The sequence below is a fragment of the Mauremys mutica genome, chromosome 3 (genome assembly GCF_020497125.1).
Source record: "Mauremys mutica isolate MM-2020 ecotype Southern chromosome 3, ASM2049712v1, whole genome shotgun sequence".
Classification (NCBI taxonomy): domain Eukaryota; kingdom Metazoa; phylum Chordata; order Testudines; family Geoemydidae; genus Mauremys; species Mauremys mutica.
In genome coordinates, this window is record NC_059074.1 from 150848446 (window position 1) to 150862354 (window position 13909).

The 13909-nt window shown below is 48.3% G+C and overlaps 1 protein-coding gene across 1 annotated transcript in view; it reads right to left on the bottom strand.

Annotated features, from left to right (window-relative positions):
• The window catches only part of KCNK17 (potassium two pore domain channel subfamily K member 17), a 49834-nt gene extending 36396 nt beyond the window's left edge, over positions 1–13438 (bottom strand). The window contains exon 1 of the mRNA XM_045010875.1: positions 13204–13438. Coding sequence (XP_044866810.1) covers positions 13204–13434 — 231 coding nt within the window. The 5' untranslated portion in view covers positions 13435–13438. The remainder of the gene's footprint in view (positions 1–13203) is intronic.
• Between the last annotated feature and the right edge of the window lie 471 nt (positions 13439–13909).

The window sequence follows — 13909 nt, forward strand, 5'->3', positions numbered from 1 at the left end:
GTTTTTCGGCCACACTTCCAGAAAAGGACAATCATCCACCGGCACATGTTGGGAGATGGAAGTATTGTGGAAGATAACATGTAACGTCCCTCGATATACCCAAACTCTGGTCAGTTTTAGTATCCTGTGCTTGCTGATCATGGCATTTTAGCCAGTGCTATTTCACAGTGCTACTTCAACATGAAGTGTTGCTTCTCCCTGTAAAACTGAGTGTGTCTCAGAGAGGTCCTCAGGAAAGGCAAAAAGAATGAGTATAAAGACTGGATCGGAGAGGGGGAATCTCACTTCCCAGTTTGTTTGGTTGGCTTTCATGCATTCACATGAAATCAGCTTGTCCAGGAAACACAGACTTGTCCAGGAAACCAAGATTATGGTGACTGTTTACCTGGTCTCAGAAACTCCCATTCTTTCCCCAACTATCAGTGTGGGAGAGAGGCATTTCAAAAGGCACAGGACCTCTGATAAGGGATTAAAGTTTAAATGAGTTTCTCTCTGCTATATACTGGAAATTCTTAAGATTAATATGTACAATTGCACAGTTCTTACAGGATAACAGTAGCAATCAGATAACATTCACAAGGTTCACTCTCCTCTCAGATTAGGAAGACAAAGGTTAATTAGCTTCAGAACGAAAAAAGCTCTATAGGTCACACCACTGCTATTTATTGGCACTCAACCCCAGTTCTTGGCTGGAGGAGGCCCTGTATTTGAATTCTGACTAAAGCAGAGAAGATGTGGGATGGATTAGAAATTGGGTAGAAAACAGCTGCTGCCTCAAATTAGTACCACTGAAGAAACCAAGACCTGATGAATTGACTTTCCCACACCTTTAATAGCATACATTAGACCTAGTCTACACTAGAAAATGTTTGCCAGTATGGCTATATGTAGCTATAGCAGCAAACCCTCCTAGTGGAGACACTGGCCATACTGGCAACAACAATAACAAAAATGTGATTTTGCAGGTATAGTTTAAACCAGTTCCCTGAATGAAAAAACATTGTTATGTCAGTAGAACTGTGTCTACACAAGGGCTTTTGACCAGATCTGGATTAACCAACGTGCACTTGGTGCACTTGCACAGAGTCCCCGTCTCAGGGGCAGGCCAATCCACTGGAAAAAAAAACAAAAAACAAACCTGAGCAGGGCTGCAACCCTATGCAGCAGGTCACAATGCTACTCAATCAACATTGGCCCAGCTGCCCCTCTCATGACAGAGGGGTGGCCATGCCTAACCTGAGTGGTGCGGGGCCCTGTGAGTGCAGGGTGAGCGATGAAAGCAAGCAGAGCTGCACAGCCGAGATAGGAGGAGCTGCCCTAGCCTGGGAGGGGAGCGGAGCACTGTGCCAGCAGGCACCAGTGAGTGGCCAGGAAGATCCTGTAGGTGGTGGGCAAGGGGCTGTGGATGAGTGGTCAATGGGCTGTAGGGTAAGTGCGGAGTTTTGGGGGGCTGTGGGATGAGGGGTTAGGGGTCAGTGGAGGATGTTGGGAGCCAGTGGGATTGGGGGCCGGGATGTTGGGGGTGAGTGTGGCATGGCGGTGGTGGTGGGGTGAGTTGTAGGGGCTGTGCGGGGGAATGGGGAATGTTGAGGATGGTAGGGTTGGGGGCCAGGATGGTGGAGGTGAGTTGGGGATATTGGGGGGCTACTATTGCTACTGCAATTGAGGTGCTGGGGGCTGGTGAATGGGATGTGAGTCAGGGCTGCAGGGATGCATGGGAGGGCTGGTGGAGGGTTGCTGGGGTATATGTGTGGTGGGAGGGGCATTCAAAGGTCTGTGTATATGGTGGAGTATGTGTGGGGTGGGAGGGGCATTCTGGAGTCTGAGAGTGGGGTGAGGTGGAAGGGGCATTCTGGGCTCTATGTGGGGTGAGGTCTCTTTAAGGAAGGTGCCCCCCACAATTTTCATAGTGCACAGGCCCCAGGTTTCATACTTAACTGATTTTTACTAGATAGAAATATTGCCAAAAAAACCCAAAATCAAATAGCAGCCCTAATTAATGCAAAGGTTTCCAGTGTAGACCTGGCTTAACAGAGAATTACGTGTTCTTGTCCAGTTGTGTTTAATCATGGTATCCTAACCCATTAGTCATAGGTGGGGGGGGCCTAAGCTCTGCCCCCCCATCTATCTACCTATCAGCTCACCAGCTGCCCAGCTGCTACTCCTGTGCACATGCCTAGCTCCCCAGGCGAAGCATGACACACATCACGGGATGCTGTCATGATCTCCTCAATCCTCCTCCTAGCAGTAAGAGCCAGAGCAGCAAACCAGGCCCATGCCAGCACTGTGGTCCAGAACAGAGCCACCACAGCCTGGGTTCACTGTCTAACAACCCCTGTGCCCAGCCCAGGTTCAGAGAAGGGCAACTAAAATGATTAGGGGTTTGGAGAGGGTCCCATATGAGGAGAGATGAAAGAGGCCAGGACTCTTCAGCTTGGAAAAGAGGAGACTAAGGGGGGGATATACTAGAGCAGGGGTCCCCAACACGGTGCCCGCGGGTGCCATGGCGCCCGCGGGGGCATCTAAATGCACCCGCGTCCTGGCTGGCGGTGGAGCATCTGTAGAAATGACACCAAATTTCTACGGTGTTTAGGCGGCGACGCCTCTCGATGACATCACTTGTTGGTGGCATGTGACGTCATCGAGAGGCATCGCCGCCGAAACGCCGCAGAAATTTGGCAGTGACACCTCTCGATGACGCCACTTGCCGCTGACAATTTGGCGGCATTTCGGTGGGTGCTCCATCGCCACCCCGGTCCTTCGTCTGGCGCCTGCCAGACGAAAAGGTTGGGGACTACTGTGCTAGAGGTATATAAAAACATGAGTGATGTGGAGAAAGTACTTATTCCCATAATACAAAAACTAGGGGCCACCAAATGAACTTAATGGGCAGCAGGTTTAAAACAAATAAAAGGAAGTTCTTCTTCACACAGCGCACAGTCAACTTGTGGAACTCCTTACCTGAGGAGGTTGTGAAGGCTAGGACTATAACAGTGTTTAAAAGAGAACTGGATAAATTCATGGAAGTTAAGTCCATTAATGACAATTAGCCAGGATGGGTAAGGAATGGTGTCCCTAGCCTCTGTTTGTCGGAGGGTGGAGATGGATGGCAAGAGAGAGATCACTTGATCATTGCCTGTTGGGTTCACTCCCTCTGGGGCACCTGGCATTGGCCACTGTTGGTGGACAGGATACTGCACTAGATGGACCTTTGGTTTGACCCAGTACGGCCGTTCTTATGTTCTTATGACAGGAGCAGAGCCGCACTGCCTGGGATGAGTGTGGATGGGCTCGCTCGCTCGCATTCCTGCCCCCACCAGATCTCCTCTCTGCACCAGACTAGGGTAGAGCCAGACCCAGCTGCAAGAAACAACATTTTCACCTTCCACCAAGGCAGTTAGTGCTGCTACTGCAGACAGAGCTTACACAGCCTGGAAGACCATGCAGCCCCCTGACTCCAGGGCCATCTGCTCTGGCCAGTGGAACTGTTCCTAGGTCTGATAGGTGGGAGTAACCCCAGAGTGCCTGTGCCTGAACAGAGCTGAATATGCCCTACTGTAACAAACAGCATTTATTCATTTTTCAGACCAGAACAGTCGGGTTGGGTCGGAGCTGATCACTTTTATGATGTCAGTATGAAAACAGGAAGGGAGAAAAGTTTTCTTCCAGTTTTGCTTTCTGAGAGTGGGATGGGGAGTTGCCACCAATCATCTGTGAGAGGGACCTATGTCCTTCACAGCTGCTTAAAGACAATATAGAGATGGTAGGCCAGATTTTGACATGGATTAATGCCTTTTTCCAGGGTGTTCGGGGAAGCCACATCTAAACAAGGCCCTTGCTCAATAAACCATTTTGGGATATTAATTCCATCCTGTCTCAGACCTGCCTTTTGTTGGACAAGTTCTTGAGAAAGTGGGGATGAACCAACCCCTGCTTGCTCCACTGAGTTATTTGATCCCCATAGTTAGATTCAGATCTGAGTGCAGAACCGAGGCTACAATATCATCGGTGGTGGCTGATCTTGTAGTTAGACGTCAGCATAAGCGGTTTCCATGCTTACTCAATTAGAGTAATCAGCAGCTTTTAATACCACTGACCACAAGGTACAACGTAACTCATGCGTGGGATCTTATGGGCCAGAAGGAGTAGCCCACAGTGAGTCTGCTCCTTCTTTTCAGAAAGGTCCCACAAGGCTGTGCTAGACAATTGCTTGTCCTCCCTGAGGGACTTCGTAGGTAGGTTCCCACACATTTTTACTTCACCATATCTTCTCTTAAAGGTATAGGAGGCCACCACAGCAGAATTCCAGGTGCACTAGGCTGCATTCTCATTAATGTACAAATAATCCTCACTATTAATGAGCTTTTTAATGAACAGCTTCATTACTCTCCCAGTGCCAGACCAAGCCAGAGATCTGAATGACAGTGAATTGGCTGTAGCTCAGCCCAGAGAAGAAAGGGATGCTTGTTACTAAGAAGGAAGCACTGGAGGAATGGGCAGAGGTGGTGCTTGCACCAGCTCCTGTGAGTCTATGACTGCCTTTTCCAAACTCCCTTTCACAGATCCACAGTGCTCCGGTCTGGTGAGAGTCAAGGAAGGAGGCAAGATCTATTTATTTTATTTACGTCTTCTTTGATTTTCTCCTTCTCTATCATGGTTTGTGTAATTAACATGCTTCAAATAACACGGCGCTGCTGCAATGCTAGGGACTGGGCAGGCCAATCCAATAAATACAGGAAACAGCGGCAATAAGGTATTAGGGCTACATTGTAGGACATGAGAGGGGTGTGGAGCAAAGAGATGAGGGAGGGGGAGAAATGGGAATTATCCTAGTGACCCCACTAGGAAATCATACATTTACAACATTGGAGCAAGGCTGCAAACAAGGAAGCTCCAGGCCCCGTGGCTGGGATTCCAATTCATAGATTCTAAGGCCAGAAGGGACCATTGTGATCATCTAGTCTGACCTCCTGTATAGCATAGGCCATAGAACTTCCCCCCCCAAAATTCCTAGATCCCATCTTTTAGGAAAACATCCAGTCTTGATTTTTAAAATTGTCAGAGATGGAGAATCCACCACGACCCTTGGTAAAATGGTCCAATGGTTAATTACTCTGAGGGTTAAAAATTTACACCTTATTTCCAGTCTGAATTTGTCTGGCTTCAACTTCCAACCATTAGATCACGTTAGACCTTTCTCTGCTAACTGAAGAGCCCATTATTAAATATTTGTTCCCCATGTAGGTACTTATAGTCCCGGGGGGGGGGCAAACTATGGCCCAGGGGCCGCATCCGGCTTTTCAGACATTTTAATCTGGCCCTCGAGCACCCTCCGGGGAGCGGGGTCAGGGGCTTGCCCTGTTCCGTTTGTACCGTGGCTCTGCACGGCTCCTGGAAGCAGCAGCATGTCCCCTCTCTGTCTCCTACATGTAGGGGCAGCCAAGGGGCCCTGCACGCTGCCCCCCACCTCAAGTACCCCCCTGCTGCTCCCATTGGCCAGGAACCATGGCCAACGGGAGCTGCAGGGGCGGTGCCTGTGGATGGGGCAACATGCAGAACTGCCTGGCCATGTCACTGCATAGGAGCCAGAATGGGGACATGCCGCTGCTTCTGGAAGCTGCTTGAGGTAAGCGCTGCCCGGAGCCTGCACCCCTGACCCCCTCTCATGCCCCAACCCCCTGCCCTGATCCCCCTTCTGCCCAACAAACCCCTTGGTCCCAGCCCAGAGCACCCTGATGCACTCCAAACCCTCATCCCCGGAGCCTGCACCCCCAGCTGGAGCCCTTCCCCCTCCGCCCGTGCCCCAACCCCATGCCCCAGCCTGGAGCCTCTTCTTGCACACTGAGCTCCTCATTTCTGGACCCACCACAGAGCCTGCATCCCCAGCTGGAGCCCTCACCTCCTCCCACACCCAACCCCCAATTTCATAAGCATTCATGGCCCATCATACAATTTCCATACCCAGATGCGGCCCTCGGGCCATACAGTTTGCCTACTCCGGTTATAGACTATAATCAACTCACCGCTTAACCTTCTTTTTGTTAAGCTAAATAGATTGAGCACCTTCAGTCTATCACTGAATGGTTTCTAATTCTTTAATCATTCTTGAGGTTCTTTGCTGAACCTCTCCAATTTATCAACATCCTTCTTGTGGACACTAGAACTGGACACAGTATTCCAGCAGTGGCCACACCAGTGCCAAATACAGAGGTAAAATAACCTCTCTACTCCTACTTAAAGATTCCCCTGTTTATGCACCCAAAGATCATATTAATTCTTTTGACCACAGTGTCACACTGGGAGCTCACGTTCAGCTGATTATCCACCACAACCCCCAAATCTTTTTCAGAGTCACTTCTTCCCAGGACAGAGTCCTCCATCCTGTAACTATGGCCTCCATTCTTTGATCCTAGGTGTACACATTTACATTAAGCCATATTAAAATACATGTTTGCTTGCGCCCAGTTTACCAAATGATCCAGATCAGCCTGTATTAGTGACCTGCCTCTTCACTATTCACCACTCCACAATTTTTGTGTCATCTGCAAAATTCATTAGTTATTTTATGTTTTCTTCCAGGTCATTGATAAATATGTTAAATAGTGTAGGGCTAAGAACTGATCATTGCAGGCAGCGATTTGGAGAAATTAGATATTTAAATTGCTCCACTCCAGCTCCAGGCATAAAACCTACTGGTCCGCGCTGCAGCTCTGAGATCCGCTCCAAAGCCCTGATTGCAGGAACCCACTTGAAACACACCCACCCAATGACAATTATATTTTGAGACCCATCAGTTAGCCAGTTTTAAATCCATTTAATGTGCACCGTGTTTGTTTTATATCATTCTAGTTTTTTAATCAAAATGTCGTGTGGTACCAAGTCAAACGCCTGACAGAAGTCTAAGTATATTACATATTCCAGGGTCTTTGAAGAAGTTCAACAACTGTAGCTGCAGCGGAGTCCGCAATTCTGGCATACATCACAGCACAGGGAGTGAGAGAGTCTGGATAACCAGTTCAGCTCAGGCACAGCGACGCATCCAGCCTACGTGGCGAACAGCCGCTGAAGGATATATTTTCTTGTATACCACAAATGAAAGAAGGTTTGTTTCAGGTGTTCTTAAAGCCGGAAAGGAAACTAGGCTTCTTCAAAGTTCGGGATGTTTAGATCTGGAGCTTCGGGTTGAATAGCTCTTTACAGAAACCTTCCTCTTAGTTATGATGTCCCAGTCTTTAATAATTAAAACTGTCTGTCTGATCCATGTGTGTGTGATTGGCGTGGTGGGTAGTTGGGCGTGCATATGGAACAACTCTAGATCAGAAATAGACAACTGTGGGAGGTGCCTGGGTGGGCTCCAGGATTCTGATGTATTAGATCCAAAAACGCAACCCAGCTTCATTGCACCAGTGCTTGTCTTGTGCTGAGAAATGTAGTGCAGAAGAAGGGAGAGAAGGAGCCTGACGGGATTGGAAAAGGTGGTGAATACACTTTCAACAGAATGAAAACCATCAAGGGGACCGGAAAGCAAATAATAGTTTATATAACACCAGGCTTAGCCACCTAAGCCATCCTCTCCTGATTACAGAGCCTCTCTCATCTAAGCCATCTGTCTGAACCCATCAACCAAAGCTGTTACTATCTATTGGCTGATTGGTGCTTTGTGCAACATGAGCTGATGCTTTCAGTCCAGTTCCTTGTGACCAGCTGTCCACATCACACACAGCACCTTTGCTTATAGTCTCAGAAGTATGGCCAAGGATTAAAGAGACCAAGGACACTGCACTTGTTTCTCCCCCTGAGAGGTGGTCTCTCCAGGGTACAGCAGAGACACTTTGGAAGGGAGCAGCATGTGGACAAAGCCTGCTCTGCTGTTGTCCAAGCTGTACCTGTTCTGGGGATATGTAATAAACTTTAGCCTCGAGGGCTGTCAATCCAACACTACCTAGTTTATGAACGCTACCTAATTTATGAAACGGAATGGTTGCCATCAGACTGCTTCTGAACGTTCTTGCCCCTGTGTGCTTTGACTGTTTGCTCCAACCCTTCCTGCCCCTCCCTTCCTTTGTCCTTCTATCTAGCTCCTCCCATCATTCCACTGAACGATTTACATAACAAAATAAAAAAAAATTGCTGAACAAACATGACATTTGCAACCACCACACTGCATTGATCACTTTGCTTGTAGGTTACCTTTCCTCCCACCCTGCGTCTGTCTTGTCTGTTTAGACTAAGCTCATCAGAACAGGACTGTATTACTGTGTTTGTACAGTGCCTAGCACATGGGTCGGCAACCTTTCAGGAGTGGTATGCTGAGTCTTCATTTAGTCACTCTAATTTAAGGTTTCGTGTGCCAGTAATACATTTTAACGTTTTTAGAAGGTCTCTTTCTAGAAGTCTATAATATATAACTAAGCTATTGTTGTATGTAAAGTAAATAAGGTTTTTAACATGTTTAAGAAGCTTCATTTAAAATTAAATTAAAATGCAGAGCCCCCCGGACCGGTGGCCAGGACCTGGGCAGTGAGAGTGCCACTGAAAATCAGCTCACATGCCATAGGTTGTCTTCCCCTGGCCTAGCACAACAGAGCCCCAATCTTGGTCAGTTACAAGGCACAACCATAATAAATAGGATATGAAATTATATGTTTGTACAGTGTGTAGCAAAATGAGACTCCATCCGCTGTCAGCCCCAGGACTCTACCGTAATAAATGTGTTTGGAGGTAACCCTAACGAGAAAGCTTTGTATATAAACAATGCTAAAGAACTTCACAGACTGTGAAATATGTCAAAGTGATTAAAAAGCCCAGCCACTGCTTTTGCTTTTTCATAACCACTGTGTCCAGCTCTTTCCTAGTTTGCAAGTAATCAAATTATGTGTCTAGAATACCAACATGATGGTGAGATAGGACCGATCATGACTTTGCCAGGTAACCAGTGGGTGAACAGATGACTGAGGGAACAGGTCATTTTATTTGTTTGTTTTTTGTGTGCATGTACCACACACAGTATCCAAGCAATGCCACAAAGGAAATTGGAACAGGAACTGGACAAGAAGGGGGCTCTTGTGTGATTTGTTTGGGTTTTTCATTAAACTCATCATGAAAACCTATTAAACAAAAAATATATAGGGCTATTCAAGATCAGGCCAGGGTTTCATGTAGCAGGAAGTCCGGCCGGCACAAGAACCTTCTAATTTAATAACAAGAGTAAGAAAAAAACCCTTTAACTTCCTTCCCCATCTAGTTCCTTCACTGCATGTTGCGGCCAATCTCTAGTCAGGGAGGACAGAGCTGGCTTCAAAACTACCTTCAGCACCACAGCGAACAGTGAGAAGTCCGAGCTCAGAATAGAATGTGGGTCTCCCATTTTCACTGCACGTGGTAAAACAAATCAGCAAAAACACACTGGAAAGGCCTTTTGGTTCTCTGTGGCACTGTGACTAGCTTATCACTAATTCCTTTAACTGTAAACTTTGTCCTTCTTCTCCCATCCCCCATTACTGTTTGTTATTCTCCTTCACCTAAAAATTGCATGGTAAGCTCCTCAGAGCAAAGGCCATGCCTTTGTATTTATTCTGTAAAGCGCCCAGCACCCATTGTGGGATGTAGCAATTCTTCTCTTCTATATAACTGCTTATCTACACTGCATTCATCACCGTAGTACTGGAGCGCCATCCAGTCTTGAGCAAAGGGACTGACATCTGCCAGATGTTGCTTGTTCTCTCAAGGATAAGAGTGAGACTTTGAACTCGGGCATATGCTGTGAAATGCAAAACTGGACTCATCAGCTTTATTTCCTACTTCCTCTGGCTAATTAGCTCAACTCAAATGTTGCACTAGGTTGTTTGTACAGTTAGCACACAATGTGGATCATATCATTCATTCTATTATGGTAGAGCCTAGGGGCCAGAGTAGGTATCAGAGCCCCATTGTGCTACTCACTGTACTGCATATAATAAAAAGACAGTCCCTGCCCCAAAGAGCTTACAGTCTATCACTTCTGGGGGTGAGAGAACGGGACAATCAGCATAATAGTGTTTCACAGCATTTAAGGCCAGAAGGGACTATTGGATCATCTAGTCTGACCTCCTGTGTATCACAGGCTATTAAATATACCCTATATTGAGGCCAATACCTTGGATTAGACTAAAATATTTCGAGTCCTCAAGAGACGAAACTGTTGTGTGCCACAGGCATAGAGGCCAATGTAATTGATTGCATGAGATATGCCGAAATGATCCTAGACGATCCGTGCTGCATACTGTAGAGGAAAGAGAGAAAAAAACCCAAGGTCTCTGCCAATATCATTTCAGGGAAAATTCCTTCCTGACCCAAATCTGGCAATCAGTTTGACCCTGATCACGTGAGCAAGACTCGACACCAGCCAAGCATCTGAGAAAGCAGACTCTCTGCATCACCTCAGTGCACTTGTCCACCCCATCTGGTGTCCTGTGTACCGCAGTGGCCAATCCCCAATGCCTCAGAGGAAGGTGACACACCCCTCTATCCCTGCCAAGAATACATCTGGCCAACTGTGAATAGGGGTCAGCATTGTGAAATTCCTTCCAGACCCCTGCAGGTGACTGGCTGAAACCCTGAAGCACGATGTTTGGTTATGGTCATTGTCTTAATGCAGAGCTGCAAGTGTTATGAGCACGTTAAGGGCAATGTACAGCTTCCTGTTCCTGGCACATGGAGAGAGGGATGAACAGTTGGATTCATAGATTCACAGCTCCTAGGCCAGAGGGGATCATCATGACCAACTACCCCAACCTCCCCCCATCTCTCTGCTGCCCTTGGCTGTAGGATTTCTCTCAGAAAGCTATCTGATCTCACCTTAAAGACTACAAGCCATGGTGAGTCCACCATCTCCCCTGATGAGCTGTTCCAGTGTTGCTGCTTCTTCCTGCTACGAAATTGCATCTCATTTCAAGGCTGAATTTATCTAACTTCAACTTATAGCCACTGGATATTGTTAGATCTTAGTCAGTAAGGCTGAAAAGCTCCCCCCGCCCCATCGACTACCTTTTCCAAGTCAATCCTCACAATCTCTGCTAAGACTCTTAACAAAGCTCAATTGTGATGGTGGGTTTTTTGAACAGATGAAACAAAAATGCAAAGATTTACCCACACCCCACTGGGGTCAGGTTCGATGACACTACCATCCAAACCACCACAAGCATTTGGTTTGGCAAAACCCAAGTCACCTATCTGAAACAGAGATGGGCCCAAACAAGAACCACGTATTTAGTCTCTCGCACCCTCCTGAACCAGAGACGTTTAGGTCAAGTGGGCCTCGTATCCAAATCACTCCTGGGTTGGATTTTGGGTTTTCCAAACCAATACCTGCCTGATGCAGAGGTTCTGCAAAACCAAAACTGCCCCCATTTTGCCCATGTGTGGCCCCTAGGGGTGTCAGCAAGAATATATTTGTCCTATTTGGGCATTGCACAGTTGTCATGGAAATATCCTCAGCATCATTTAAAAGCATGTTTTTTGTACTGGCTTGTTTGACACTTGTTCTTTCAAATAATGAACAGAAAATTGGAAAAAAGTGATACTTGATGCCAATTAAACTCTCTGCAAAGAAGTTTCCGTATTAATTATTATACGACATTATCACTGGTAAGATAACGTACGCTGTAATGCATTCTGATTCACTGCTAAAATGAAGCAATACAACCTGCAATTAGCCCTTAGAAAACTGGCCAGGATCTTATTATGAAAAATTCTACCACTATCTCTATTCTACCAAGCCAGGTGGCTTAAAGACTGACAGTTTACTCAGGATAAATGAGGGGAGAAAGATATTTAGGAATCATCATAATAACGAAAATATGGCCAGAGATACCTGGAGAACAGACACGTTACAAACAATTGCAGAAAAATTACCGGGACAGAATGGCTAATTTTAAACATACTGGGGAAAATAAATGTTAAAGATTGGGGCAGCCCCACAATTCAAAGATTGTTCCTAAAAGTGTCACTGGAAATGTCAAAACCTCTACTTATTAATAACCATATTTTCAGCTGTCAGAAGCAAATGGGGGTTGGGGGAGCAAAATTAAGTAAAATGACACACCAGTCTAAGAAAAGGAGGGATGAAATGGCTACATTTTAAGAGACATAAAATGACTTTTAAATATGACAGACTCTGTACAGGTATAAAATGGAATACTGTTGCCTTGATGATTTGGGGAATACATAAGATATTACTAGCACTGGCCAGGTCTGCCTAATTCATGTGCAGATTTACAAATCTAGGGTCCAGCGGGGCTCCCTAAGGACACACCATCCATCGCAGGAATCCAGTGCTGGGACAAGCTCCCAGGTGAGGTGTGCGGGGGTGTGAGTTACACATTGGTAAGCAGATGGAAGGTGGTGAAAGATACACATTGAAACAGAAGGTGTGATTCACATCCCTTTAGTCCCACAGAATCAAGTACATGGCTAAACAAAACTGCCCCCTGCCAGGCCCTGCAGCAGGGGTAGTCAATAGGCAAACTGTGGGCCAAATCCAGATGGCCAGATGCTTTCGAAGAGACCCCGAAATCTTTTTATTTACTTATGATCATTATTGCTATTGCAGTGTGAAACACGGTTCACTGGAGTCCGGACCTTGACTACACCTTGAGCAAGAAATATGGACCTTGACCAAAAATAACTGATTACCCCGACTTTAAGGGCTAATTGCTCAGTGAAGCCAAACAGGCAGCAGGAGGCTAAGGAAAACGGGACACAGAAAGGAACCTTCAAGAAGCCGCTTTCCAAGAAAGGCTGATTGATAAGAAGATATCTGAGGGAAGAGCCTGCATCCTAAACAGGCGCCTGCCACCCAAGGGATGGACACGCTGATCTCTTCAAGCAGAGAGAGTCCCAAAGCCCCCTGAGTGCCAGCCATGCATTGGTACCGCTCCTGCTGGAGCTCCCCCAGGGAAGGGGCACCACTCACTCAACATCTCACCCAGCGCCCCCTACTCCTCAGTTGGGGATTGGCCCAGCTTTGAGCAGGGGGTTGGACTAGGTGACCTCCTGAGGTCCCTTCCAACCCTGATAGTCTATGATTCTACGACCACGTGCCCACCCAGGGGCTATGGCTACTTGCCCCTTCGGGGGGGGGGGGAGCGCACAGCCACTTCCCCTTGGGAGGGGATCGCCAGACCCTCCGCCCCAGCCTCCCGGGGGGAGTCCCCAGCCCCCTACCTGAATGAGGCGCTCCAGGGCCGGCCCCTTCAGGCACGTGTAATTGCCCAGCAGCTCCCACTTGCCCTGCAGCAGCTGCTGCGCCGAGTGGCGCTCGGCGGGCCCCTCCAGCGCCCAGAACGCCGTGCTGCCCAGCAGCAGGTAGCCCACGTAGGCCAGCAGCAGCAGCAGCGTCCCGGGCAGCCGCCACCCGCGCCGCCCGGCCACGGCGTCCCCCTGCGCCCTGCACATCGCACCGCGGCTCTCCGGACTCCGGGCGAGCACCGGCCGGGGCCGCAGGCAGGCAACGCGGGGGGCGGGGAAAGGGCGCCGGGGGCGGCTCTACTGTAGCCCAGGGCCTCTCCGCTCCAATGGGGCTGGGGAGAGAGGGGCCTCCCCGCCTCCAGCCCCCTGCAGCGGGGATCGGGGGGGCACCACCCCTCTCCCAGTGATGAGGGAGTCAGGAGCATCTGGCACCCCCGGAAGTGGTGGATCAGGGGCACTCAGACCCCCCTTCAGTCTCCATGTGTCCCCCCCCCGCCCCACTCTCTGGTACCACAGGGGCCTGACCCATGGGGATGTAGTTAGTTTGTCCTGTATAGGAGCAGCAGGTCTGGGGCACCCCCACAATTTCCCAGGGGCCAGATGGGAAAAGCTCCAGCTGATATTACCAGTCCCCTGAGCCATCCCCCACCCCCCCTGAGCCATCCCACTCCTGTGGCCCTTT